At 32.3% G+C, this 27,617-nt stretch overlaps 3 protein-coding genes across 4 annotated transcripts; all 3 read right to left on the bottom strand.

Annotated features, from left to right (window-relative positions):
* Positions 1-587: 587 nt before the first annotated feature.
* Positions 588-7,722, bottom strand: LOC102586584 (uncharacterized). Of its 2 annotated transcripts, XR_001472178.1 has the most exons (5): positions 7,619-7,722; positions 6,711-6,848; positions 2,035-2,222; positions 874-1,138; positions 588-772 (listed from the first exon to the last, which is right to left on the bottom strand). XR_001472178.1 is itself a non-coding variant. In XM_006365637.2 (4 exons), the coding sequence occupies exons 1-4, from the start codon at positions 7,663-7,665 to the stop codon at positions 945-947; spliced, it is 567 nt and encodes a 188-aa protein (XP_006365699.1). In that variant the 5' UTR covers positions 7,666-7,722; the 3' UTR covers positions 588-944. The 2 variants fall into 2 exon arrangements, 1 of the variants encoding a protein (XP_006365699.1); XM_006365637.2 differs by having other exon boundaries at positions 588-1,138.
* A 1,454-nt stretch (positions 7,723-9,176) lies between these two features.
* Positions 9,177-12,864, bottom strand: LOC102586923 (protein kinase APK1A, chloroplastic). The gene is made up of 6 exons (XM_006365638.2): positions 12,679-12,864; positions 11,334-11,632; positions 11,029-11,164; positions 10,729-10,871; positions 10,514-10,637; positions 9,177-9,999 (listed from the first exon to the last, which is right to left on the bottom strand). Exons 1-6 carry the CDS (start codon positions 12,728-12,730, stop codon positions 9,569-9,571), a joined length of 1,185 nt encoding a protein of 394 aa, XP_006365700.1. The 5' UTR covers positions 12,731-12,864; the 3' UTR covers positions 9,177-9,568.
* Positions 12,865-20,447: 7,583 nt separating this feature from the next.
* Positions 20,448-25,529, bottom strand: LOC102587260 (triosephosphate isomerase, cytosolic). The gene is given in 9 exon segments (NM_001318582.1): positions 20,448-20,645; positions 20,766-20,848; positions 21,305-21,383; positions 21,832-21,926; positions 22,757-22,889; positions 23,007-23,091; positions 23,769-23,892; positions 24,639-24,714; positions 25,491-25,529. Coding segments are annotated over 9 exon segments (765 nt in total). The 3' UTR covers positions 20,448-20,594.
* Positions 25,530-27,617: the final 2,088 nt, after the last annotated feature.

The raw sequence follows: 27,617 nt of genomic DNA on the forward strand, positions 1-27,617 counted from the left end.
CCATGTCATACCCCTACCCCCAACCCTCACCCCGCCAACCTCCATGCCCGCTCCCCAATTTTGAATTCTTCTCGAACTAGAGTTCAAAATTTAGGTAGTTTCTTCAATGGAGATTTTGGACCATGTTTTATGAAATTTATTTGAATTATTTGGATTGAAAGAAAAATAAAATTGATAGTAGATATTGAATCCAGTGATAGTAAAGGGATAAATTTTGTGGTGGGTTATAATTTTCATGGTGATTGTTAAGAGTTTTAATGGTTAAAATAAGTGGGTTTAGTGGTTATGAAGTGAATGTTGATAATGAAGATGAAGGAATCAAATGACCTGAAATTTTATAAAAAAAATTATAGATCTAATCATTTATTGACGTGGCGCTGACATAATGATGACTTGGAAGCGAGTGTAAAACACCTCCTATCATGTGAGTGGTTATATAGGTTTTAGGTTGTGTTAAGGATGCGTTTATTACACTTAAAAATAATTCAAGGGGGTAATAGGACTCATGTATAGTTAAAGTGTGTCGTTGGGATTTCGCATATAGTTGAGGGGGTACTTGTACATTTTGCAAATGAACTTTTCTCATCTTCAAGTGAACAACATTGAAACCATTTATTGTATAGGTAAAACCCACAGAAACGTTTGCCTTTTCTTGCCAAAATCTACACTTTGATGATGAACTTATTCCAGTAAATCAAATATAGATCAAGTTTACACGTTGATCCCTCTACGATGGCGTTCTTCTTCCTCTCCAACTTTGACAATAACATAGCTTCAACAATTAAAAGAATCACCAATTACGCGATCTACTGTGGAAATATATAGATTTGGTACCTTGGAACTGGAAAATTTCAAAGGGTCCTAAATACAAACCTCTTGTGATGTGAATGATTTGTATGGAGAAAGAAAAAATCCCCTCGGAGCCATGGCAGAACGAATCTTGGTCATTTCTTATCCACATTACCAGATGGTTCCTGAGGTATGCAATCCGTGCATGCATTACTAGCTGGTGGAGGTAGGTCATCTGAAACCTTAATCCGAAAAGTTTGCTGCTTCTCTTCATTCCCCGGGACATGGACGAGAGCTTCCATAATGAGTATCTCCCAGTCGCTTGCCCGTAAAAATGACCATTTGTCCTCTGCTCCAAATATTAAACAGCAGTACTAGTTAAATATGTAGAACAAGTATGTTGAGACAATTATGAACATGTTTATGCAAACAATAAACCAGTTTTCTCTTTTAATCTTTTCTCTACAGTAAGTTGAGCTAATGAGCTAAGGTCATTGTTCGCTTTAAAATTAGAAATGGATTCTATACAATTCAACAGAATCTAAGAAATGATCAAAAATATAAATGATTTTTGAATTGGATTCTATATAAGTTCAAGTGTCATTTTTGAATGAAGTTAGACAACAATTCATAGAAAGAAAAAAAAAACACCACTTCTTGGAACATCCTCATTATTAAGGAATAGCTAGTCACATTCCAGTATCCTCATTTCTTAATGGAAAGCTAAGCAATCTAAAGACACTGTTTTTTGTTGCAAGTAAAAGACAGACGACAGTAAAAATATACTCCCTGGTTTTGACTTGGTACGAAGTTTAAGAAGTAAAGAAGGTTTTTGAATCTTGTGGTCTTAAACAAAAGATACGTAGGATGTATCAAAATGTCCTTTAATGTTGTGGTCTTAAAAATGCCACATGAAAAGTTGAAATCAAAAAGTTGTCAAAAATGGAAAAAGAGATTCTTTGTTAAATGACCTAAATAAGTAAGACAAACAAATTGAAACGGAAGGAGTAACTGTTTTACTCAATAGATTTCTCTGTTGATAATGGCATTAATTTGGATCTTTGCAGGAGCATTTTGAACTTATCACCACCATGACTAACAACTATGGCTTAAATATTCAAAACCGATATATCTGGGATTGAAAAACTAGAATAAAGGATGTCCAAATTTCAGAACGTATTTCTGAAACGAAAAAACAAGCTGGAGAATGTCTGCTCAAAGTAGTATTTAAGGAACAGCACCAACCTCCATTACGAACTGCCTTCAGCTGAAAAATTCCGGTGCCTTGGGGTCCAGAGACAGGAAATGTGCATGATACAGATTGCCTTTGGTGAGCTACTGCTAGTGATGCATTATACCAAGGACCTCTAACAATGGGCTCCCCAATGGCATCTATAATCGGCTTGTTCTTACTGGCTCTTTCCAAGGCCTTGCTGCAAGACCAAACAATGAAGGATGAAACAAGAAACTGGTATAACAATAGCCATGAAAGACACAGTTATCCCCTACCCAAGACCCTTGCTACCCCTATCCTCATTGCCACCCAAGAAAATATAGATATCAATGTGTTTTTGTATTACACACTTACTACTACAGAAGTATGTGAAACATGAAAACAAAATCAGTGTTCAGTAAAGCATCACCATTTTCCTCAACTGTAATATTTCCATATGCCTTGAGCAAGAAGGAAATTTGTAAGATCGTGGTAGCTGACATCAAATATAGGATTCCAGAAACCATTAAAAGGACAGTTATAATTAGCTCCAATATTTCAGAGAAATGAGTGTGTGGAATTACAAGATGAACAGTGAAGTTCTTGTTTTATGCAGCCATAGTACAACTGATCAGAAGTATTTTTTTTTTATTTTTTTTGAGAAAGACTGATCAGAAGTGTGTTGTTCTCAATACAAACGTTTTCGCCTCAGATCTTTATTTTACTTAAGAAGATTGTTCAACAAATTAAAGCAGTATGCAGGAGGTTCTTATGGACGGGACGTTCTGCAATATCTGCTTTTTTAGCTTGGGACAAATTCTGTGATCCAAAAATCAGCTGGTGGCTTAAATATTCTTGACATCCTAACTTGGTATAGAACAGCAATATGCAAACTATTGTGTAACCTGTGTACAAAGGACAAACTATGAGTTCAGGTTCATATATAATACGGGACGGGTAGGATGGCATGACTAAATTGTCGAATGAGTTGGCAGATTTAGTCACAATCTGCCCCATCAATGAGCTGGCAGATTTGATTGTAATTTGCTACAAATAAGCTGGCAGATTTGATTATAATCTGCTGCTGTAAATATGGATAGAATATATTATTATAGGAAAGTAGTTTAGAGGAAATCTCTTGATTCAAGGATCTCCCAGGAATTAGGGATTGATTAGTTTATTTGATCTTACTTGTTCTCCTATAAATACTGTACAAACTCTATGAATAAAAATATACGTTTGCAGTATCTAAACTTTCATAAATTAATACTAAGCAGGCTTCCTTGATGGTGCAAAAAATAATCATAAGGACCATGAAACACTTTGAAGATGTTGGTTACTTGGCCAGTGATCTATTGCAGATGCAAGCTTTCTCTATAAAAAAGGATGCATCTAAAGCTGAGAGGGATTTCCTCAAGGTGCCTAGGAAAAGATTAGTACGTAACAATCATGGATCTCCAAGGTGGATATTCATCTTTAGGCCGGTAACTTATGGTAAGTTATATACAAGAGTAAAATAGTTCTTTGGGGTATGGTGGATAATTTGATATGTTTCCGGTGTAGTGAAGATAAGTGTGAGATATCTGCTTCCATATGGAACAAAATCCTCCAGTGGCAAGGAATACACAGGAAAGCATTGGATTGGCAAGGATAGTTGCACTGTTGCGGTGGAAAAGAACACATTGTGAGGATATAAGAGCAGGTGTATAAGTTTATGGAATGGCATTAGCTGGTACCTTAGAGGCACAAATAATTGTCCTCTATTTCTGTATAGTGGATCTTCTTCTCCCTCGGACTATCTATTTCCTCCAAAGAGTTCAATTGATTACCTTTTTTTGACATTGTCAAGTATTATTGGTCCCAGTAAAACTCATCACTCAAAACCAACCTTGTTATTGTTGATAAGAACCACACTTTTTTCTTATTTTTTTGGCTTAAAACAGCAACCCTTGATATTCACATTAATCTAGTTACCCACATTAAGAGGTTTCTTTGAATAGATGGCACAAATCAAGGAAATTCAGTTGGTAAAGATTCTAGAAATATTGGTATTTGGGACCAATTACTTCTAACAAAATTCAGAATTGGTAGTCTTATAACACATATTTGTACCCTTAATGTTACCTTTTAGTCAGTTTGCACCAAATGGGCATAGTATCTCTTTGATCAAATCCAAATTTGGAGTTGTGATAAATGCTAGAGTTACCTTATCATTGACATCATAAGGCTGTAGAGTTCATTGATTTTTTCCACCCCTTGCTCCTTAACCCCACGAACCAATGCATCTTTGTTTGTCATAGATGCATTTGTAGCTATTATTTTTAGGGAAAACATGTCAATGTAAGACTAAAAGAGGGGGGGATTTGTTTAAAAAATAATTCGATTTTTAACGTTTAGATCACCAAAATTCTCTATTCTCCATCGAAATTAACATATCTCCAACCAGTTTTTTGTTTTCTCTCTACTCTCCTCTACCATGGCACAAAACTCTACTTCATCTAAGTCAACTTCATCCTAGTGACACAAGGTCTCACGCTAGTAAAACCCCAGTTGAAGGAAACGGAATGGATTTTGACCCTGAAGATGACATAGAAAATGCCTTCATCAACCATTAGAGATGGGAGGAGTTTGCAAGGAGCTAAATTTTATGGGGATTTAGTCGAGTTTTATAATAACCTAGATAAGAACACCAATGTATATACTATAATAGGCAACATTATCGACTACTCATCAGCAAAAATCAATGAACTCAACACCCTTTCAGATGTCGATGATGAGGTAACTTTAGCATTTCTCAAAATTCCAAATCTGTATTTAATGGAAAAAAGACTGCCAATTTGGTGCAAACTAGCTAAAAGGTAGAATTAAGGGTACAAATATGTGGTGCAAAGCTCGACCAACTCTAAATTTTGTTAGTACTAGATTGGTCCCAAATAACAATATGTCTAGAATCATACTAACAAAATTTCCTTGGTTCATGTCATCTATCCAAAGAAACTTCTAAATGTGGCTAATCAGATCAATGTGAATATCAGGGGTTATCATTCTAAGCCAAAAATTAGAAGAAGATGTGGTTTCCATCAACAATAGCAATGCTGATTTGGAATGCTGAAAACTACCCGGACCAATGATTCCACCGATAATGTAAAAAAAAAGATAATCAACAGAACTCTTTCGAAGACATTGGTGGAAGCGGATGGTCCAAGGAAGGAAATCGGAGAAGCAGGTCTACTATAAAGGAACAGAGGACAAGCATTTGTGCATCCAGGAACAGTGAGGTACATTGTGGAACTTTTGATACAATGATTGAAAATGTTAAAGCCAAAATGAATGAAATCTTTGAGGGAATAGACGGTAGGCTGATGAAAAAAATTGGACAGAATTGAACACATTAAAATGCGGGAAGCAATCTACTATACTACCATTCATTTGGGCACTTGCTAACTTTATGAAAGGAATGAATGCATACTGGGGATGCAAGGAACCATGTGAATTTTACTAATTGCAATTTGTAGATTCATCTGATTTTGTTACTCAAGATGAATTTCTCAAAATGGAAAATCAGTCTCTGAGGATCTATCGGAAACAGTCCCTCTACCCTGCAAAGGTAGGGGGTAAGGTATGTGTATATTCTACCTTCCCCAGAACCCGCTTGTGGGATCCTTTGGTGTGTTGTTGTTTTTGGGACATCAGCCTCCACAAACTCAAAATGCATCACCACCATCACTGACTCCGGTAGTCCCTATTTTATCTAAAACTAGTAGCAACATATTTTCAGGTCTACCGGATTTGAGTAACATTTTTGAGAGGTACACCCCTTTGTTATAACCTAGAGCAAGCAGCACCAAGAGGTAGAGAGAAAGGAAAACAAATTTTGGAGCAACAAAATGTGCCCTCTGAGACAGATTGCGGTGGAGGGTCGAGAGCATCTCAAAAGTACTTGGACTTTTAACCATCACATTAGCTAACAATTAAACTATATCATAGAAAAGCTCAACTTACTAGAGTCAAGGTTCTCTGCACGATCTAAATGTGAAGATAAGATCTATTCAAAATATAACTTTTAATAAGATCAAGTCTGGTATTTAATTGGAGAAGGGTAGAGTGAAGACCCATTATCCACCGAATTTCAAAGCTGAAAAGAGGAAAATTCTAGGAGAGTGTCATCTCAAAAAGATAACCTTTAATTTTGCTCTTTTCACCTTTGAAACTCGGTGGATTATGGGTCGTCCCTCTACCCATCTCCAATTAAATTACCAGACTTGGTTTACAGGCCGGGATTCTAACTACTGATGTGCCCCTACCACACATCACGCTATATACTGCCTTTGCAATTTAAACTAAATCATTGGGCAAGGTCTATTTTGAATGGAAGTACAGAATCAAATTAATCCTTAACTTCACAACTCTTCCCTCGTTAACACTTACAGGGAATTCCTAATTTCTACTGAAAATAATGATTTTACCACTATCTTGCCAATAAGAGCAGATAAAATACACCTAGAGAAAATAAACTCCAACTTGAAGAACCTTGAAGCGCAATATCAAATTATAGGAGAATCATAAACCACATCCTAAAAAACAAGTTCGAATATTCATTTGGCGTTCTCGAGGTCAATCTGAATCAAAAAAGCAGGAGCCTTCCCAAACAATCACTTCTCCCATATTATCAAAATCACAAGGATAAGAGGTAGCGAAAAAAGCAAACCTGCTACAGCTATGATATATGGAGAGATCATCAAGAGCACTTAGAGCAACGCCTCCAGTTAAGCAAATCAAGGTCCCTGACACTATCCTTCGCCCCCATGTCTTTGCCTTCCCTTCCTCCGCCACCACTTTTCCCGAACTACATCATATCAATCAATCAGGAAGTAAACCAAGGGCTGATGCACAATATACACTAGAGATTCAACCAAATACAGTAGCTCTAGTTAAGAAACCTATTAAGTATGTACAAATACTTAATTCCGAACCCAGTAACTCAAATGGTCAGTTGGACTCAGTAGCATCATCCCGAACCTATAAAGTTCAAATCTTGGATCTGGCTCTGCAATCAACTAACACCTCAACTCCAAATCAGTTGGGATAAGACTATATAAATCCTCTATACCCATTCCACTTTTCCCGAACTACATCATATCAATCAATCAGTCAACCAAGAGCGGATGCACAATATACACTATAGATTCAACCAAACAGTAGCTCTAGTTTACTTCAGATTCTGTATATATATATATATATATATATAGATACATATTAACTATGTACAAATATTAAATTCCGAACCCAGTAACTCAAATGGTCAGTTGGATTCAGTAGCATCAACCCGAACCCATAAAGTTCAAATCTTGGATCCGTCTCCACAATCAACTAACACCTCAACACCAAATCAATTGGGATAAACTCTATAAATCCTCTATACCCTATGAAAACCCATTTGATCCCAACACTAGATAATTCATCAAACTACAATTCACCCCACAAAAATTTTAACATTTTTTTTTATATTGACCTTAATCCCCTGTTGTATCCATTCACAATAATTAACATCTCTATACAACAGAAAATTTAACTATTATGCATTAATGGCATCAAAAAAAAAAAAAATTATCTTACGATGATGGAGTGCGACGCAAGAAGGAGATAAATCTTCTCCCCAACATTTTGCTTCTGTGAGTTTTTTCTGCTGCAAAAACCTCCCTTAAACCCCCAAAAATCAAATGGAATGTAAAAACTATTGTTTATCTGCAGCATGCCCAAAACGACGTCGTAGCTTGGACGAAAAGCAAAATGAATGATTATTTTGTACGAAAATAAACAATTTAGTTTTTTTTTTTAAAATTAAGTTGGGTAAATAAAATAAACTGAAAAAAATATGAAATGATACGACTTTCTTCAGAAATCGAACGTATGAAATTTTGTTTACTCACTTTAAATTGACTTGTCCATTTTCCTCCCTTTCTTGCAAGCACTGAAAATCCTAAATTTTACATATTCATACAACTGAGTGTAAAAGTAAAAATATGGTGATTCCAATAATAGAATTACTCAAACTAATATAAATTTCAAAATAGACATTTTTTAGCTCTCTGATTGAAAAATAATCATTAACACGCTCAAATTCTATGATAATAACTATTTTGAGGACTGTGTTTGTGAAGTGGCTAGAGGGTTCTACAATTTGGTGTAGTTGGATATTATTGGAAAAGTTTTTGTACTTATATATTTAACTTATTACTAAAGTCATGACATATAATTCAAAATTCGATGAATAATTACAATCGATCTATTCCTTATCACTTTAATGTGTGCCCTATCACATATCATGATACTTAAATTGTACCCTTTTAAAAAGTAGCATTGATATTTGACCACTCATAAAAATGATTGATTTAAAATAGACTTTATCATTTTGTGTAATACTATTTGATTGGACGTGAATCTTAAATATTTGTTTGACTTATATATTTTATCTAATTTGATTGTTGAAAAATATGAATCAATACTAAACAAAATTGGATTCTAAAACTTGTGAAACTTGTATTAGATAGCATGAATAATTGTTGTTAAATAATAATTATAGACATCACAAATCACAAAGTATAATATAAAATTGGGATATAGAGAGTACAACCAAAATTATGACAACTAATGCAACACACAGATTCTGCTAATATTCGAAATAAAAATTTTAAAACAAACTTTGCCATATTCACTGTATTTAACTTAACAATATTCCAATTCTTTTTTCTTTTCTTTTTTTGATAATCAGGAATAGTTTGTGGTGCACCTCGATTAAATTTTCTAAATAACTACAACCTATCATCACCAGCAACGAATGACTCTATCTAACCAGAAATATGACACGTGAGAAGAAATCACACAATGGTGTCTCTACTAAGATTTGAACAATATTCCAAATTCCAATCATCTGATGTGTATTACTTAATAAACTACAATTTTAGTGATCAGAATGTATATGAAGACATGTATCATTGTATTCATCGGGTTGGTGTAAATACTGACCAGAGGTAAGCTGTAAATGCTCATCAAGTTGGTGTAATTCTTTCCTTTCCTATTCCCAAAATCATATCGGATTAACTATACGTCAGTCTCAAACAAGTTGGATCGATTATATGAATTCTCACCAACCATGTTATTCCATTTAAATTCATCACAGACATGTATAAGATTCTGAAAAAGCAGTACAAAAATGTTAAAAAGTCCTTTTCTTCACATCTTTGGCTCTCAAAAGATGATCAACAACAGTCAATTTAGCATGGATGTGTGAGGAAAACATCAATGTTAAATTTCCAGCTAGATCAAAATAAGAACTGTAGATTGCTAAGATAATTGATACAAATTTACAACATAGTTCCTAGATTCCAAGATTCAGTCTAGTATCATAAGCATTTCTTCTCATAGAAATGTCCGCGAATTTGATCAATTACTCTTCGTGCTCTATCAACAGATATAGATATATGTTCACCAAGTAAGTCGTCTCATCGTTTCCTATCGGTTCAGGTAGTGTGTATATGGTTAAAGATGTTGTCATTCATTCTCCATTCATGTAACAAGGGGAGAAGCAGCTGGCCTCGGATAAGACGTAGTTTTTCTTCCTGAAGCTTCATCGGTAGAGGTTCTGTGATGCTTCCTTTGTGTAGTTTCGCGTTTGAGACTTCCTGATTCGTTTAAGTTCTGAAGTTGCTCCAATGCCTTTACGACCTCGGGCATTTTGGGCCTGAATTTGGGTTCTAATGCCAGGCATTTGACAGCAAGAAGTGCTGCTCTCAGTGCTCCTTCCACTGAGTACTGACCTTCTATACGGTGATCCATAATACGGAGGACTTTACGTTTACTAGTAAGGAAAGGCTTAGCCCATTCGATCAGATTATGTTCTCCATGGGGGCGGTTTTTGTCCATCACTCGACGACCTGTCAGCATTTCTAGAAGAACAACCCCGAAACTGTATACATCACTTCTAGCGGTTATATGACCTACACATGTGAGGTGACGATCAGAAGCTGAGAAAAAATTTACTCCAGAATATCAGAGCAGAAAGGGGAAGTTTCAAAGCCGGACATGTAAACAGAAAGACGTAAATGATTAAATAAGGGATAAAGAACAGCGATAAACTCGAGGGGATTAGATTTTTGTTGAATGAGGATATATAACAGAACAAACCAAATTACACTTCCAATTTCTTTCAAAACACATAGTATTGATATTCTCGAGTATGAAAGACTTGCAAATTAGACAAATAGACGACAATCAAGAACTAAATAGAGGAGATAACTCTTAAGAGAAACATAACCAAAATATATATATATGCCAAACGTTCAGACGAAAACAAATGTGGGTGAATAGGGCCATGTCTGGACAGAAACAGTTGAAGGAGGAAATTGAAAATACAACAACAACATACATGAAGGTAGAGAGGTTGTTTCCGATAGACCCTCGACTTAAGTAAAGCATAACAACAATTAGGAGTAAATTGAAATTGTATATTACCTGTGGCCATATACTCGGGAGCAGCATAGCCAAAGGTACCCATTACTCTAGTAGAGACATGGCTTTTACCGTCGATTGGCCCATCCTTCGCCAATCCAAAATCAGAAAGCTTTGCATTGTAATTCTGTCAATTCATGGCATGGAAAGATTGTAAGAAGACTACAGAAACATTCTTAAACCTTTAAAAGACTAAATTCTAAAGGTGTTTCACATACAGCATCAAGCAAAATGTTAGATGATTTGAAATCCCGATATATAACTTTAGCTTCTGGGCTGTGGAGATAAGTCAGTCCCTTGGCTGCCTCGAGAGCAACCTTCATCCGGAGATTCCATGATAGCGGTTGGAAATAAGTACTCCCTGTTCAAGATGTACCAAAGGTTAATACATGGACGATATTACTGGATGTCCTCAAATCAGATGCGGATTCAAGATTTCCCCATGAATCCACATATCATACTGTGGATCCACCCCTGCCTCAAATACAGAATTATGGTTTTAGACGAGCTATACTTACTTCTGAATAGATGATTTTCCAAACTTCCTCTCGGCATGAATTCGTACACCAGAAGCCTGTGTTCATCTTCTAAGCAATATCCGATCAACTTCACGAGATTAGGATGAGATAGCTGGCTCAGGTAAGTGATTTCCGCCTGTAGTTAAAGTTTACCGAGCAAACAATTAATCAACTTATCAAGATAAAGAATTATAGGAAACATGATCAGCTAACTACATTACAGAAAAATGATCTATCTTTAACAATTTCGATATGTCTTTAATATTAACGATCATCGAAAATTTTAAAGGGAAGAGTATATATACCAGCCATTCCTTGTGACCTTGAAAGCCTTCTTGATTCAATCTCTTTACAGCTATAACCAATCCAGTCCCTGGCCTTGCAGCTTTAAACGTATTCTCATCTATCCAACCCTTAAATACACAACCAAAACCACCTTCTCCCAACACACTATCTGGACGGAAGTTCCTCGTGGCTACTCGGAGTTCATTGAAACTAAAACTATTCAGATTCGACAATTCCAGAATTTCACTCTGACTACGAGGAGTCAACGGAGCCGATGAGTATGAATGCCTACTACTCAACTCTCTTCCATCACTTGCTCCTGTTAAAAAAAACTTGTTACTTATATCCAATAATATCATGTTCATTTATCGAATTAATTAAAATTTAGAATCTTGAACATAGCAATTATCTACAAGAGTGTTGAATAATGACAGCAGCCTAAGCAAAATGCTTTACTTCTTTTTTCCTCTTTCTTTTTATAACTATGGTACTCAAGCCAGCTCGAGTGCTCTAATTCAATTCCGCAAGATACCTGCTACCTCTCACTAACACAGATACCGCGAGTAATCTCACTAACATAGGCACCATCCAAAATCCAGATATAACTAAGAAATAGTTCCATAAACTTCTTACAGAATTTCTTCCAATCAATCCAATAAACACTAGAGACTATGGTTTTTACTTAACAATTAGCCAACGATTGACCATAGATTTCGGATCAGATTTTAGAATTTTTTTACAAAAAGGGCCTTAGAGGAGTGTTTGAACTTTCGGAATTTCCACTAACAAAACTTCAAAAAAAAAAATCCAACTAAAATGCATTTCGAAACACAAAGTTCAAATTCTCAAAATTCACTTCAAAAACTCAAATTTTCAAATTTCGAGTTTCAATTTCAAAATCTATAACCAAACTGGAGCTAAAAATAGAAAGAAAATTCAAGGTGATTACTCATAAGTTTCCACAAATAGCATCAAAAAAGAAATCTAAACTTTCCCAGTCCCATTAATAATTCTCTAAACATATCCTAGCTAACTGAAATCAAAAATCACATATCCAGATACACTAAACTCCCACTATAACCCAATAAAACCCAAACCACAAAAGTCTATTATACTGTTTTCCCAGCTCAAACTCGTAAGCACATATCCCGATGCACTAAACTCCGGCTATAACCCAACAAAACCCGAACCACAAAAGTAAGCACATATCCCGATGCACTAAGACTCCGGCTATGACCCAACAAAACCCAAACCACAAAAGCCTGTTATACTATTTTACAGCTCAAACTCGTAACTTTCTGATCACATGAAAGTAGAATAAAGAACTGAAAAACAAAAACAGATAAAATTACAAAAAAAAATTACCATGATGAAGAGGACTTTCTGCTTTAATTCGAACACTTAAACAAGAACCCATTAAAATTTATGAACCAAAGTTTCAATCTTTGTAAGAAAAAAAACTCTTATAAAAAATGACTAGTGATTGAACTGATTCTTTTGGGTTTACATATATAAACTCAAAAAAAGGGTGAAATGTATAAAAGCCAAAAATATGAAGTGTGAACAAAAAGAAATGTAGTTTATATATGTGTTGGAAAAAAAAAATTGGCACTTTGTTGGGTTGTCTTTCACGAGAATCTCTTGTAAGAAAAAAATAAAAATAAAATAAAAAAATCACAAAGGCCAAAATCTACAAAAGTGTACTTTGACCTTTCCTCTTGTCTTAGTCAAAATATGATTTGTTTTTCATATATTAATTTCTTTATCTCGATTTATGTGATTTGTTCGAGTGAAATTTAAAAAAGAAAAAAAGATAATAGTTTAAAATGGATATTTCTAAAATTAAATTATTATTAAATATAGAAATATATCATATTTTTAAATAGATAAAAAAGGAAAGTGTATTATATAAATTGGGACAAAAAAATGATAAAAATAATCCTTATATTTTGAGATATATATGAAATTGTCCCTTAAATATACTCTCTCGGTCTCTCTTTACCTGTCCAATTTTAATTTTTTATTTGTTTTTTTTACTCGTCACTTTTGAAAAATTAAGAAAACACAATATTTTTTTATCTATTATACTATCAATTTATTTAGAGAGTTAATGTTTTTTGAAAAAGATAGAACCTCTTTATTGAGTAAATTTATTTTGAAATTCTATTCATTAATAGAAGTAAAAATGATAAACTCACTATATTAATTACTTTTTTTTAATAGATGTCAAAAATATACAAGTAAATAGGAACCGAGGGAGTATGCTTCACTATATAATAACTTCTTTCCACTAATACATTCCCAATAAGAACTGCAAATAAATTTTATAAAAATTGTGAAGGAAATTTTTTCAACTAGAACATCATGAAAGTAAACCTCAAAAATGTTCCATCAAACTTATATAATAGATTAAAAATAGCAGAAATTTTAAGAAATTATGCGTTTCTAAATGTCAATTCATATTAAATTCTTTTTTTTTTCCATAGTTGGTGTGAAATCCTTCTTCAAACCTTTTATAAACACGAGATGTTTGATGTATCAAACTGCACTTTATTTGTGTAAAAAAATCTAACCATTAAAATTTATTAAATATTTTACCGCAATCAAATAAACCTACTTTTAGGACCAAAATTATTACAAAAAAATATATAAAGGATCATTTTAAATTGACCTCCAAATACAAGGGCCAAAGAACTATTTTTGGTTAATTTTTTCAAAAAGAAAGAGTGAAAAGGCAAATAGTGAATGGAGTGTAGGGACCAATTTAGCTTTTATTTAGAGCCTTTAAAGCTTATCTTCTTTTTTAATAAAGGTTTCTTTATTTCTTTTGGCTGCTGGCTCTGTGCAACTTGTACAAGAAGACAAACGTGTGCATTTAGTGCACCAAATTTAATCATCAACTTTCAAAAAATAATAATTAGATTAAAAAAAATAATCTAGAAGTATACTCCAGCTATCCGTCTTAATTTATGTAATATTGTTTGATGTAACATAAAATTTAAGAAATTATATGTATGCATTACCCTCCACGGACATTACTTATCATAGTTATGAGTAAAGTCTAAATATACAACGCCTTCTCTAGATCTTACTTCACAAAATACACAAAATAAGAATAGGATAAGTATATACAATCTTTCTCTAGAAAATGTTATTATTTAATTTGTGTGATTATATTTGACGAAATTATTTGTGTGTACTATCTTTCACCAATCTTACTTAAAATAATTAAGAGTAAAGTCTGAATATACAACGTCTCTTTGGATCTATCTTTCACAAAATAAGAATAAGATAGGTATGTACACCCTTCTTTTTCAAATATATTGTTGCTTTTGTTGGCATCTTCTTTGTTTTTTAATACTATATTAGTTTTGGATAAACTTAATCAAAGCTACCTAATTATGAGAATTTATGTAGTCGACTTTTATTAAGACTTTGGTATCAATCAACTTAAGAATGTAGAATACAAATTGATTTTTTTTTAATCATATGTCTTGAATTTGAATTTTGAATATTAAATATATATTTTTTATAGGTAGTGTTTTCCTATAAATAGGACTCTTATAAATTTAATTTTAATCAAAATTTAATATAAATATTAAATACTGAATTAAAAAAAAAAGGGATCATAAGTGTAACTATTGATATTGGAGACTATTTATATTTTGTGTGGACTACTAAATTTACTGGTTAACAATAAATGTAGCGCTGTATAAAAAATTAAGGTATTGTTTGGTAAGGGAATAAAATAGATAAAACTATTTTAATGAATTGTAATATTTTGTAGGATTAGTTATTTTCATAGTTTATATAAATAACTAATACATCATGTTAGTATATATAGTGAGATAAATAATTTAATACATCATGTTAATTTATATTTACTTCTCATATTTTATTTTATGAGTGCCAATTTCACTAATCGTTGGAGTCAAATCAAGTTAGACCAATTTAATACTTTAAAACTTAAATGAACGAAAAATATACTAGTAAGTTATACTCCTTCCATCCAACAATAGTTGTCCACTATAAATAGTTATCCAACAATACTTGTCTAATTTAAAAAATCAAAAGATAATTTATTTTTTGTGTCTATTTTATCCTTCATATTAAATATTATTTATCATCTAACAAATTTTTTAAAATATTAAATTTAATAAAGTCAAAGGATAAAACAGTAATATTACTCCTATTATTAATTGTTTATTAAGGAGTGTGTCAAGTCAAGAGTGGACAATTGTTGTTAGACAGAGGAAATAATATTAGGAAAAATCCTTTTGGCCAGAATGGTATTTTACCTGTGTTATTTTACTTTTTTGAATATTTTTATCTTTTTAGATTAGCTGCTTAAAGACAATTGGTTGCAAGTAAGGTAAGCACCATTAATGTTATTTCACTCCATGTGTAAAGCTTACAATTTTCAATGGAGGCAAAAATATTTGTATAAATTATATGTGGTGGGCCTTTTTATTACTAAAATTAAAAGAAAAAGGAGGAGCAGATAACACATTTATTTATTTCCATACGTAAGTCTTGACATAAGGATAACGTAATATATGAAATAAAATGTTTAAAATAATTACTACAAAAAAATTGTCTAAAATAACGAATGTCATGTAATTAACTTTAAATAAAATTGAATGAATATGGATAAAATTTACTCAAATAAAACTTTTCGGCAAGATTTTAAATACAATGAAACAATTGAAATCTCCCTATCTTAATTTAAAAAATTGAATTTAAAATTTTGAAAATAGGAGATTCTTTTTAATTATAAGCGTCACCCTCAAAATTGTATGAATCAATGGACAAATTCAAATATAATTAAATTTTAGAGATAATTTCATAAACCTCTCCTCAAATTAAGGCTAATAACACTAAAGAAGTAAAAAAAAAATCATGTGTAAAAAGATCATATATACCTATTAAAAATTAAGATAATGAATTTAAAATCATTTTTTCACTTTCATTAGATAAAAGGATATATATGAACCACTTTTATAATGATAGAAATATATGTGAGTCATTTTTATAACGATAGAGATATATATGTATCATTTTTATAACAAGAAAAAAAAGAAAATAATATATTATTGGAAAAATCTTTTTGGCCAGAATGATATTTTACCTTTTTAAATATTTTTATCCTTTTAACTTTAATACTTTTTAACCAAAAATGAAAAAATATCAGTTTATTTAAAAATATATATATATTATAATTTTTTTAATTTTCTGGCCAAATTCTAATCAAATTCTCTAGTCATTTAGCATTTCCATTATTATTATTATAAAAAGTGTCTATGTGCATGAATTTTTGAAAAGGCCAGTCAAACTGAACTGGCAAAAACAAGAAAGAGGAAAATTCATTTCCAATTTTCCAAACTAGACAACGAAAGTTCAAATAACTAGGCTGATGGGACTTACAAGTCTCCAAACAAATATATTGTCGGGTAATGTTAAATGGTCAAAAAATTTGGTTAGAAATTTAAAAAGTTAATAATTTTTTTTTTATTTTAAGATAAACTGATATTTTTTTCATTTTTTAGTTAAAAGGTATTAAAGGTAAAAGGGTAAAATGTTTTAAAATGTAAAATACCATTCTGGCCAAATTTTCTGGCAAAAAGGATTTTTCCTGTATTATCTATTTTAATATGCTTGTCTGATTTTAATTTAACATGAAATTTAAGAAAATATTTTCTCTATTCATTTTTATTTTATATTAAAATATAAGTATTAACTTTTACTTGGTTCATTTTTAAAAATAAAAAATAATTCATTAGTTACTTCATAATTTACTCTTATTATAAATTATAGTTATTTTTCAAAGCATTGAATTTGTTATATTTAAATAATAAAGTAATAAGATTAACATTTTATTCATCGTTCTTTAAATGATATGTCAAATTAATATTTGGACAAGTAGAAATGGACGGAATTCTTTTGAGGTGGTTATAAGTTTGGTTCTATATAGTACAAAGTATTGGAACACAATTACAACCAATTTTACAATATATGGAGTTGACCCTAACTATCTCTTTATGTCATTCACAGGCCAAAAAAATCAAATTTTAGATTTGACATGTGAATACTCTACACTCCAATCAAACTATATATTATTAATTGACATATCCTTATTTTATTTGGTTTTCAATTTATTTTTTTAAAAATAATTCTTGACTTTATCCTATTGGTAGCCTAGCAATGACAATCTTTTTTTTGTCTGTTCATTAATTCTATCATTTTTATTTTAAAAAAATACTCTATTTTATTGGAAGAGAACCTCTTTATAGCAGCTAGAAAGGTAACTTTAATATGAAGAAAAAGTTGTAAACGTCCACATTGCATAAAATGTTATTTAACCTTAATCTAATTCTACCTTTTTGTACATGTGGAATATTAAATACTCTTAAAAGATAGTAGCAACTCAATATCTAACTATAATAATTTTTCATACTAGAAACTTTTGACTTTGATAAGAAAACAATTAAATTAAACAGGGACAATAGTCTTGTTAACAATAGGACCCTTTTTGTTACTATAGCAAACTAAGCAAGACAACAAGTTCATTTGACTTTCTTACATCCAAGAAATATTCTTGTTTTCCACTCGGTATTCGTATTTATATTAAAGTTTGATTAATTTAAATTTACACTATATATTTCCTCCGTTCCTATTTATATGTCATCATTTTAGATTTCACGTGCATTAAGAAACTAAGTAAGTTTACTATTCTACCCTTATTTAAATCAATGAATATGAATTAATTTATTTTGATTGATTAATTTAACCAATGGACATGAATCATTTACTTAGCTTTTCTAAGTTGGTCAAATGTATATTTTCAAGGTTAATAACTCACAAGGGTAAAAAAGGAATAATATGGTAATTTATGCATTGATTTTTAAAAAGGACAAGTATTATGAATCAACTATTTATAGAAAGGAATGACATATAAAAAAGAACGAAGAAAGTATTTTATACCCAGAACTCAAAATTGACTACCTCATCTACTATACCACATCATTTAACGGTCATTCCAGAGATATTCATGCAAACCTCAAAAGTGGTTCTCTTGCCTTTTCAATTTTTATGTAGTTTAAATGGATACTCCTAGAAGTTTAAAAAATAAAGTAAGCTCTTTGAAGTTTTTTCAACCCAAAAATTAACTCACGTGAATTTTTTTTACCCGTATAATAAGATCACAAAGCCATTCCCGCTATCAATACACATAGAATATAACACTCTTCCACACATCATGGTCGTCAACTGAAGCATAAATAATATAATATGTAGCCTAATATTAATAAACATAGTAACAAGGATCGATGAGTATGTATGGCTTTTATATCATGTGAAGAAATAAACATTCGATCTAACTCAATCCTAAAAATTAGTTTAGGAGAAAAAAGAGTGTTCAAGACGACAACTCATTCCCTCAATCATATGGATCGGATCGTAACCATTATCAACATGTCATGAGATTTTCGTGGGCGATAGAAAAGTATGCCGCTAAGGGTAAAATAAAAGATTAAAAGGTAAAACAAAAGATTAAAAATCAAATTATTTTTATTATTTCTTTTCTAAACGAAAACTAATAAGAAAATAGTGTCACATAATTCGCGACAAACTATTTAAAACACCAATTTAGGACCATATATATGTTTGTGAAGGAAAATGAAGTCAACTGCCATGTGAATTGATAATACATACACCTTTGTCGTAATGAAAAATAGAAACATCATCAATTGACTTGCAGGTCTCATGTTCCTTGTTTTTGAGGAATCAACTTTTCAAGATATTGGAAATCTTCATTTTCAAACTATAGCATTTAATTCATTCATTGAACATATATAATAATGTTGGGTTGGATATATATATGTTCTGTCACTATAAATATAGAAAATTTCCATAATAGTCATCACGTATACGTTTACCAAGAGGGAAAAAGACTTGTCGTCGTATCAAATGTAATTCCATAAGTAAAATTTGAAAAAGATAGTCTATGCAAATTTCACCTTTTACCTTCGAAAATTGAGAAGTTTATTGTCTAAGATAAATCGTCAGCTCAAAAAAAATATGGCAAAAAAAAAAGACATATAGGCATAAGTCACAAATATTTTTAAGCTGAATATCTATCAAAAACAATTTTTCTATACCTTTGCGATATTATTATTGATATCACATTCAAGATTCAACTAAAGTCTCTTAAGTTCCTTTTAGATCACCTCATATTGGGATGTCTGCGCTAGGGGTGGATGAAGCTATTTAGCTTAAGGTTATCTAAATCTACTATTTTCTACGTAAAATCTACAATAACTAGTAGATTGAACACATGATATAAAAAATATACTTAATAGATTCAATGCTAAAAATACTAAAAGTTTGAACCCCAAAATTCAAATCCATCATCATTTGCATCTCTCATATCCTCTGCCCAATCGACAACCACTCTAATCTTATCCTAAGAAAATAGCTGGTAAAAGGAATATTCGTAGGGTAACATATCCATATAACAAAACTTCTCCACTAGGTCAATGCTTAATAATATATACTCCTTCCATTTCAAATTACTTGTCACTGACATTTTTAAGATGTATTTTCTCAATAATATGATTTATTATAAGTTATAGTACTTTTCATATAATATTTAAATATCTAGATTTAATTTTATATTATCAATTAACCTAATCTAATGCAGCATTAAAAATTAGTCAAAGATTATTTTGAAATGGAGGGAGTAATAAGAAAAAGATAGAAGAAACTAGTGGTTGCAAAATTGCATAATATATCGTCACAAATTAGTGAACCAGGGTAGCTAGAACCAAAACCAAATACTAGTATTATTTGATCTAAGATCTTGTGTGTGACATGACTGTAAAATGTTCACACAAATACCAAGGGAAAAAAAGTTCCCAAACATTAGAAAATGACAAATAAGCATTTTTATGGAGAGTGACTTTGAACGCACCAAACACACAAATACTCCATTCACTTGCAGAAAAATAAAGGACACCTAAATAAATAGATCACAAGAGATTTTCCACAAAAAGAATACTAGTCATAGGGTAGGTATGTCATTAGATGCACATTTCAATTTTATTAAACAATTTTGTTGCAGCCAAAAAAAGAAGTAAGGTAGAGCAATGTATATCAATTTTATTGTACATGTTATGTAAATTTCAAACTGCAACAAAGAGTACACAAGACATTGACTTGATACAAGTCTACTGCATTGGAAGTCCTAGATCAAAAACTGCAAAATTCCAATCGCGTGCAAGACCTTAGGCGCTTTTCTTCACCTCAGCAGCCTTGATGATGTCAATGAACTCCGGCTATAAAATACACAAAAAGGAAATGTTAAGCATAAGCTACTCACTATTCTTTTAGAGCAACCATTTATCAACCCTTATTCATTGTTTATTAAGCCAAGAACTAGAATATTTTTCACATACCTTCAAAGAAGCTCCACCTACAAGAAAACCGTCAACATCTGGCTGTCCAGCCAACTCCTTGCAGTTTCCACCGCTTACAGATCCTGCACGGAGCATTTAGTACAATTCAGTTACTTGGTAAAAGCAAATGGGAAAATGATTTGTCTTGTTTATAAAGTGAATTAACGAGGAATTGAAATATGCCAAACAAGTTTAGCATGTGACTAGCTGACTATTAGTCATTTTGCAGCCAAGTTATGGTTACAAAAGCTAGTGTTTAGTTACGTCTTTGACTATACACCAAATACTTCAAGTCTGCTTCATTAAATTCTGGCTATATGCTTGCTATCCATTACTGTTAAACATGTATCAGAGTTACTTTGCTTGAGAAGCCAGTATAATGTGTCCAACAAGAAATGGAGCTAATCTTATCTCCCACAAACGTGTGGAGTGTTGGGAAGAACTTCTCAGAAATTTTAATGCTGACACATGGATGAAGAATGAACAGAGAGAAGCATCACATTATTTGGATAAAATGCATAGCGGTCAAAGAACATTACCTCCATAGATGATCCTGGTTGAAGCAGCAACTTCAGCGCTAACATTTGCTTGAAGCCATTTCCTCAATTCAGCATGTACCTGGAATGCACAAAACAACCTTAAAACAAAAGTGCATAAATTTGTACCAAATAAATGATCTGGGTGTGCTTTCATTATCTTACATCAATGTAATAACATAGTCTATTAACTGGAAAGAGACTAGGAGAAACATGCAATTCTATCTTGAAATTACTACTCAATAGGTTGATGTAGAAGTAAAGAACAGTTAAGATAATTGTTTAACACATTGGTTTCTTCATTCCTTTTCCAGACCACCAAGAGATCCCAGGACAAAGCCTAGAAAGAATATGAAAATAGATCTTTGAAATCTAGTGTTAAAATAATTGGAAAAAAAAACATGAAAAATATCACCTGATGTGATCAGTATTTAATCACTGATACTAACATTCCAAGTATAGTTGAAATTCAATATAGATCTCGAGGAACTTGACTGAGTAAATGAAACAAGCTGGTCAAATTAACTTACTTCCTGGGCTTGTGCAGGGGTTGCAACCTTTCCAGTACCAATAGCCCAAACAGGCTCATAAGCTACCACCACATTTGACCAATCTTTTACTCGTTCTGCAGTAAGATGAACCGGAAACAATTAGATGAAGGACTATGAAAGATGGTCAAAAGTGGCGCAAAAAGAAAGCGCCAACGTCTGTTGGAGCTCTAAGTGCAATTAAAGCGAGGGATTTTAGCAAAGCAAAGCCCCAAGAAAGAAAAAACTAAAAACAAAATTGTAGCTCGAAAAGTGTAACTATAAACACAAAATATAATTAATTCAGTAACAGAATAAAAAATACTACTAAGCTATATATATGTTGTTGTGCCCTTAAAGGTCAAGCCCTACGTTACAAGTCCACAACCTGGGCTCTGTGAGCTTCAAGGCTTAAGCACGCTTTAAGCAAAGCCTTTAACAACATTCCAGTGAAAGTTGCATAAAAATAGAATGATGTTAAACATTATGGAATGCCCAAAAAAGGAAAGCTTATTATGTAAATTTCAAATGGTACAAATTGACATCCCATGCATAAACGCCGATACCAAATTGTCACTCCTAACGTACACTAGGAAGCCCCGTAAGCACTCACAAAAACAAATAAGAAGATCTGCTAGTTCCAGTTTCTTTCCTTGTTATCTTCCACCACTTTACGTACAAATAAGAAGATCTGCTAGTTCCAGTTTCTTTCCTTGTTATCTTCAATCGCTTTACTTTAGTCTTTTTCATTTTACCTTTTAGTTTCTGAAAAACCTCATCAATCCATTTATTTCTTCATGCATCCCATTTTCATGCTGATATTATCACATTAAAGTGGACGGAATACTAATCAACATAATATCATCGAGTCACATTCTAGCTAAAAAATAATAGTCCATTAACTAAGAAAGCATTTTGATAGGTCTACCTGCAATAGCCTTTGTTTGTGCTGCAACAACATCCATGGTAGATCCTGATTCTCTTTGCTCAAGAGTCTCCCCAACACATGCAATTACCTTCAAACCTTGTGAAAGAGCATATGCTACCTTGTCTCCAACAAACTGCAATCAACGGTTAACAAGTTATAAAATTGTAAAGCTAACCCTCTTTCAGTTCAGTAATTAATAACTACATTGAGGATATAACAGAAATCAGCAGATTTATATGAAATAGCTTACCTCATTTGATTCACCTAAAATGGCTCTTCTTTCAGAATGACCCAAAATGACCCACGGAATGCCCAGATTAACAAGCATATCGGCACTGCACATAGAATAACAATTAGCTTAGAATAAATTATGATACTCAAATTCTACAGACTAGATCCTCTCAACTATGAACAAGACTGCAAAAAGATAGCGCGAAACATCCATGGTCAAAATAAAAATCCAAGACTTGCAGCCTGAAGAAACAATACATGAGCCTAGAACACAATAATTACCTAACTATCACCTCTTTCCTCAAGATGCAGGTCTCAAACACTTAGCAGCTAGATATATCGTCTTCCCCTAAGCAGTGGCGGATCCAGGATTTAGACTCCGTGGGTGCCAAATAGACTTATCGATTAAATTAATTTTATATTTGATTAAATTATTCATCTTTTCGATATAAATTAATTTTAGTTCTCTAATTTTTCTTAAAAGAACGTGTGCAGCAATTTCCTTTTTCTTAAAAAAATGTCTTTCTCAAAAAAATAGGTACAAATGGGATTCGAACCCGCAACATCAGCCTTCTAAAGTTGCCCTCCTACCGTGGCACCACAAGCCAATTTTGTTCTGTGGGTGGCACGCTTTATATAAATATAAATATTATATATATATACCTATGTATATATAGAGTTTCCGTCGAAGTTCGGGGGTGGCGTGGCACCCCCAGATGCCTTAATAGATCCACCACTGCCCCTAAGTACAACATGGTACACAAGTAGAATAGTAACGTACCTAACTTCACCGGTGAAAGCACCCCCCTTCTTAACCCAACAATTTTGGGCAGCAACATGAAAATCAGATCGCAGCTCATTCTTGACCAGAGGAAGAAATACATATGGAGGGCTCACAACAACCTCTGCAAGAGAAGAAAGTTGCCAAATGTGTTAAGCACACTAAGATCTTATCCAACCATATCAAATTATCAATGGCCCACATAAAAGCAAGTTAAGAACTTGAAGGATGATTCAACTACACTGTTGTCTCACAACTGTTTAAGCATTATCCTCATCTGTCCAAGTCCAGTTTGAGTGAAATTGAGAGCAACAATATATTGGCAAATGATTATATATTTCAGAAAGACCTAATTTGTTTGAAATTGAGAGCAAAAATATATTGGCAAATGATTATATATTTCAGAAAGACCTAATTTGTTTTCCATCAAATAAAGTGACTGAGTCTTCAAATTAGGAGACAACGTTAAAAAGCTCTATGCAATATTCTCCACCAACTATTCACATATATGATATAATAAGTAGAAAGATGATTCTTTTGTTCCTTCAGTCAGTTAACTAATCAGATGGGAAGCGTAAACATATCTCTGGAGTCCACACTGATCAAGTTGTCTGTCTGATATATATATCATGTTTAGAAAATCAGATACCTTCAAATTTTACAGCTTTGATACAGATATCATTTTACTAAAACATTAGGGTATGTTACAACCAGAAATTTAAATATATTACATTTGCTTGTCTTATGGGCTTAGAGGAGTGGATATTGACATCCTAAAATCATTATCCAGATATTTTTACACACCAATTTCTAACCAATCCACCCAAAACTATATATTAAAAACATCACTCATACGGAAAATTTACTTACCAACAACATCTTGTGATGGCACTTGACCAGCATTGAGTGTCGCTACTATCTTCTTGATCTCCTCACTGGTTCCATTCTGCATTGCATTCATTATTAGAGCTAAATCATCTATCAATTACCAAATATTATAAAGGCTTCTACCAAGCAACACTTGATCACTGGTGGATCTACTCATGAACCATAACATAGTTGAAAAAGTTTTTGTAAGATATATATTGTTTTAATTTAAAATCATAGCTACACCTCTAAGCTTGACTAATACATAACACTTGGATATGAAACAGTAAATTTAAACAACTAATCTTCCATGCCGTGACCAGGGGTAGAGCTACCTATATAGCCATATATTACTACACACACAGTGAGTGACCTTTCAGCTGTTTTTTTTTGTTTTATTTTGCTCTTTTTTTGTGAGTTCTTATTGATAAACTACTGAAAAATATTCAATACACAGTATACTCCTAAACAAACGGATCCAATTTCATACAGATCGATTTACTCTTATTCCTCCACTTTAAGACAATCCATAGAAAGAGAATGATTGAGATCCAAAAAATAAGAACAAAAAAGCTTATTTCCAGCACAATACACGTTTTCACTGAGAAAAACATAAGATCGAGATCAAAATCGTTAAACTAACAATTGTAATCAGATCGGTAAGCCAAAAAACTGTACTACTAACTTAATAGATTGAATATAACGCAATTAGAACCTCTTCTCAAGCTTGAAAATACTATATATTCAGAAAAAAAACGAGATTATGACAAAAAATGTCAGAAAATAGATCGATTAATATTGAACGACGGAGAAACAAAAGTACTAAGTCGAGATATGGTAGATTCGGAAGCTTACGCATTTCCAGTTGCCGCCGACGAAGAAAGTTCTGCCCATTTTTACGATGAACTCAAAGGATTCACGAGAATTGTACAGCAAGAAAGGAGATCTAAAGTTTCTCTGTTTGTGTGTGGTACTGAGATGAGGAAGCCAGGATTTTATATAATGGGCATGTCAGCCTTGGAGTTGTCACTCACGCCTGTGAATGTAATGACTAAACTACCCCTAATCTAATTTGTGTGACTTAACTATTCATGAAAATTTAACTACCAAGAGGATTTATTTATTTTGGTTTTCCCCTTATTTGGGTTTGAGTAATTTGAATTTAAAGATTTTTTTAGGGAGAATTATACGAATTGAATTCATTAGGTTAGAGCTGTCAAAAAGGATCGACCTAGTCCCACCCAGCCCAAGCCTCGCGGGTCAAGGAATTTGAAGGGCTAGGGCGGGGTGGCCCTTCATTTGGTAGGGCTTGAAAATGCTCAACCCAACCCAACCCTAGAAGGACCGAGGGCTGGGGTGGACTAGCCCTTCTTTTTATTTTTATTTTTTATATTTTTTCTTTTCGAACTTGTAATTCTATAACATCAAGAAAATGAGAAGATTTTCAAATCAAATATGACAAACAATGGTGTTGTTTCAATAACACTAGCAAAAATTTAGTGTAATTAACATGTATCTCGCATACCAGATATGCGAGTGAGATAAGAGAGTGACAAGCAAGATGGGAGGGAGGCGACGGCCCGAGATTTGTATATGTATCCTAGATACATGCGAATCTACTTTGATAGAGTGTATCTAGAACAAATAATTAACCTAATTTTGAGTCCATATATTTTGAGATACATGTATCTGGGTACGAAGATTCATAATATTACAACATAACGTGTATTCAAATTATTAGATTATATACTAATGAGATTATTGTAAATTACTCTTGAATAAAAAGTTTTGGCCCATGGGCTGACCCCGACCCAGCTCTGATCAAACCTCAAGGGTCAAGGGCTTATATGGGCCGGACTTATAAGCCCTAGTTTTAAATGGGCTTGAAAAATCTTATCTCAACCCTACCCCAATAACGGATAGGGTTAGGCTGGCCCTATGGGCTAAGCCCATTTTGACGGCTCTATATTAGGCAAAACATTTATCCAAATTAAACCTAACTCAATATATTTATCTGATTGAACCCACATCCCAAACTATTTACCTGACTGCCCCCCCCCCCCCCAATTCTATTAGAGTATATATATACTCCAATGGTATCTATATACTCATGATATCAAGCGGTAAACATGAATTAGTAGTTAACAACATGGGAGGTATGAAAGTAAGAGGGTAGCTACTTGTAAATAGTTTTCCTTTTTTAGGTACAAGTGTTTTTTTCCCTTTTTCTTTTCATATCCAGGGATCAAACCTGAGACATATGGACAAAGGAGGAGTAGCCTCATCTGCTGCACCACTAAAAGGATTTAGTGCAACATATGTCGGATGAGGATGTTTCTTTGTTGACTAGAGGTTTCAATTTTGAGCTTTGAGTATGGAAAGATTATTGGTAAAGGAGCGTTTCACTTGAATAAATTTTATAGTATTTGAATTAATCAGATATAAAAACACTATATTAACATCAGATTTTAAAAAAAAAAAAATTAAAAATATCAAAAAGGTCATTTTTTGGATAAATTATAAAAAAAATATCACATAAAATGTATATTTTAATGTTATAAATATGTTTGTGTTGTCTTCTTTTCATGTAAATAAGATATACTTATTTATTTTGTGTAAATATCAAATATAATTAAAGTAAATATTTGAGAGAGTGACTACTCACTTGTGACTCAACCAACACCAAAGAACCATTTGAAAATGATTATTGATTATAGTGGTGGAGCCACTCTTATCTAATTAAAATATTCTTTATCTCAAAATTTACACTATTTAAATAAGGTAACAAATATATTTTATGAATATTCTATTATTTTTAAAAAAATTATTTATCTTTTTAACTTTTCTCAGTGAGAAGTTATACTATTTGTATTATGTTTTCTAAAAAACATTGAAACACAAATTTATAGACATTTTCAAAGAAAAAATATTTGAAACGAAATTATTAAAGGTGAATATTCGAAGAGCATATACTTTGTAGGA

The sequence above is a fragment of the Solanum tuberosum genome, unplaced genomic scaffold (genome assembly GCF_000226075.1).
Source record: "Solanum tuberosum cultivar DM 1-3 516 R44 unplaced genomic scaffold, SolTub_3.0 scf00577, whole genome shotgun sequence".
Taxonomy (NCBI): Eukaryota; Viridiplantae; Streptophyta; class Magnoliopsida; order Solanales; family Solanaceae; genus Solanum; species Solanum tuberosum.

Excerpts from the sequence above, each read along its gene's own strand:
- LOC102586584 (XM_006365637.2), bottom strand. The coding sequence starts at position 7,665 with ATGTTGGGGAGAAGATTTATCTCCTTCTTGCGTCGCACTCCATCATC. Across the intron at positions 6,849-7,618 it reads TTGCGTCGCACTCCATCATC|TTCGGGAAAAGTGGTGGCGG; the intron begins GTAAGATAATTT and ends GATATGATGTAG. Across the intron at positions 2,223-6,710 it reads ATATATCATAGCTGTAGCAG|CAAGGCCTTGGAAAGAGCCA; the intron begins GTTTGCTTTTTT and ends TTGGTCTTGCAG.
- LOC102586923 (XM_006365638.2), bottom strand. The coding sequence starts at position 12,730 with ATGGGTTCTTGTTTAAGTGTTCGAATTAAAGCAGAAAGTCCTCTTCAT. Across the intron at positions 11,165-11,333 it reads AAGGTCACAAGGAATGGCTG|GCGGAAATCACTTACCTGAG; the intron begins GTATATATACTC and ends CTTTAACTACAG. Across the intron at positions 10,000-10,513 it reads TCCCGAGTATATGGCCACAG|GTCATATAACCGCTAGAAGT; the intron begins GTAATATACAAT and ends TCACATGTGTAG.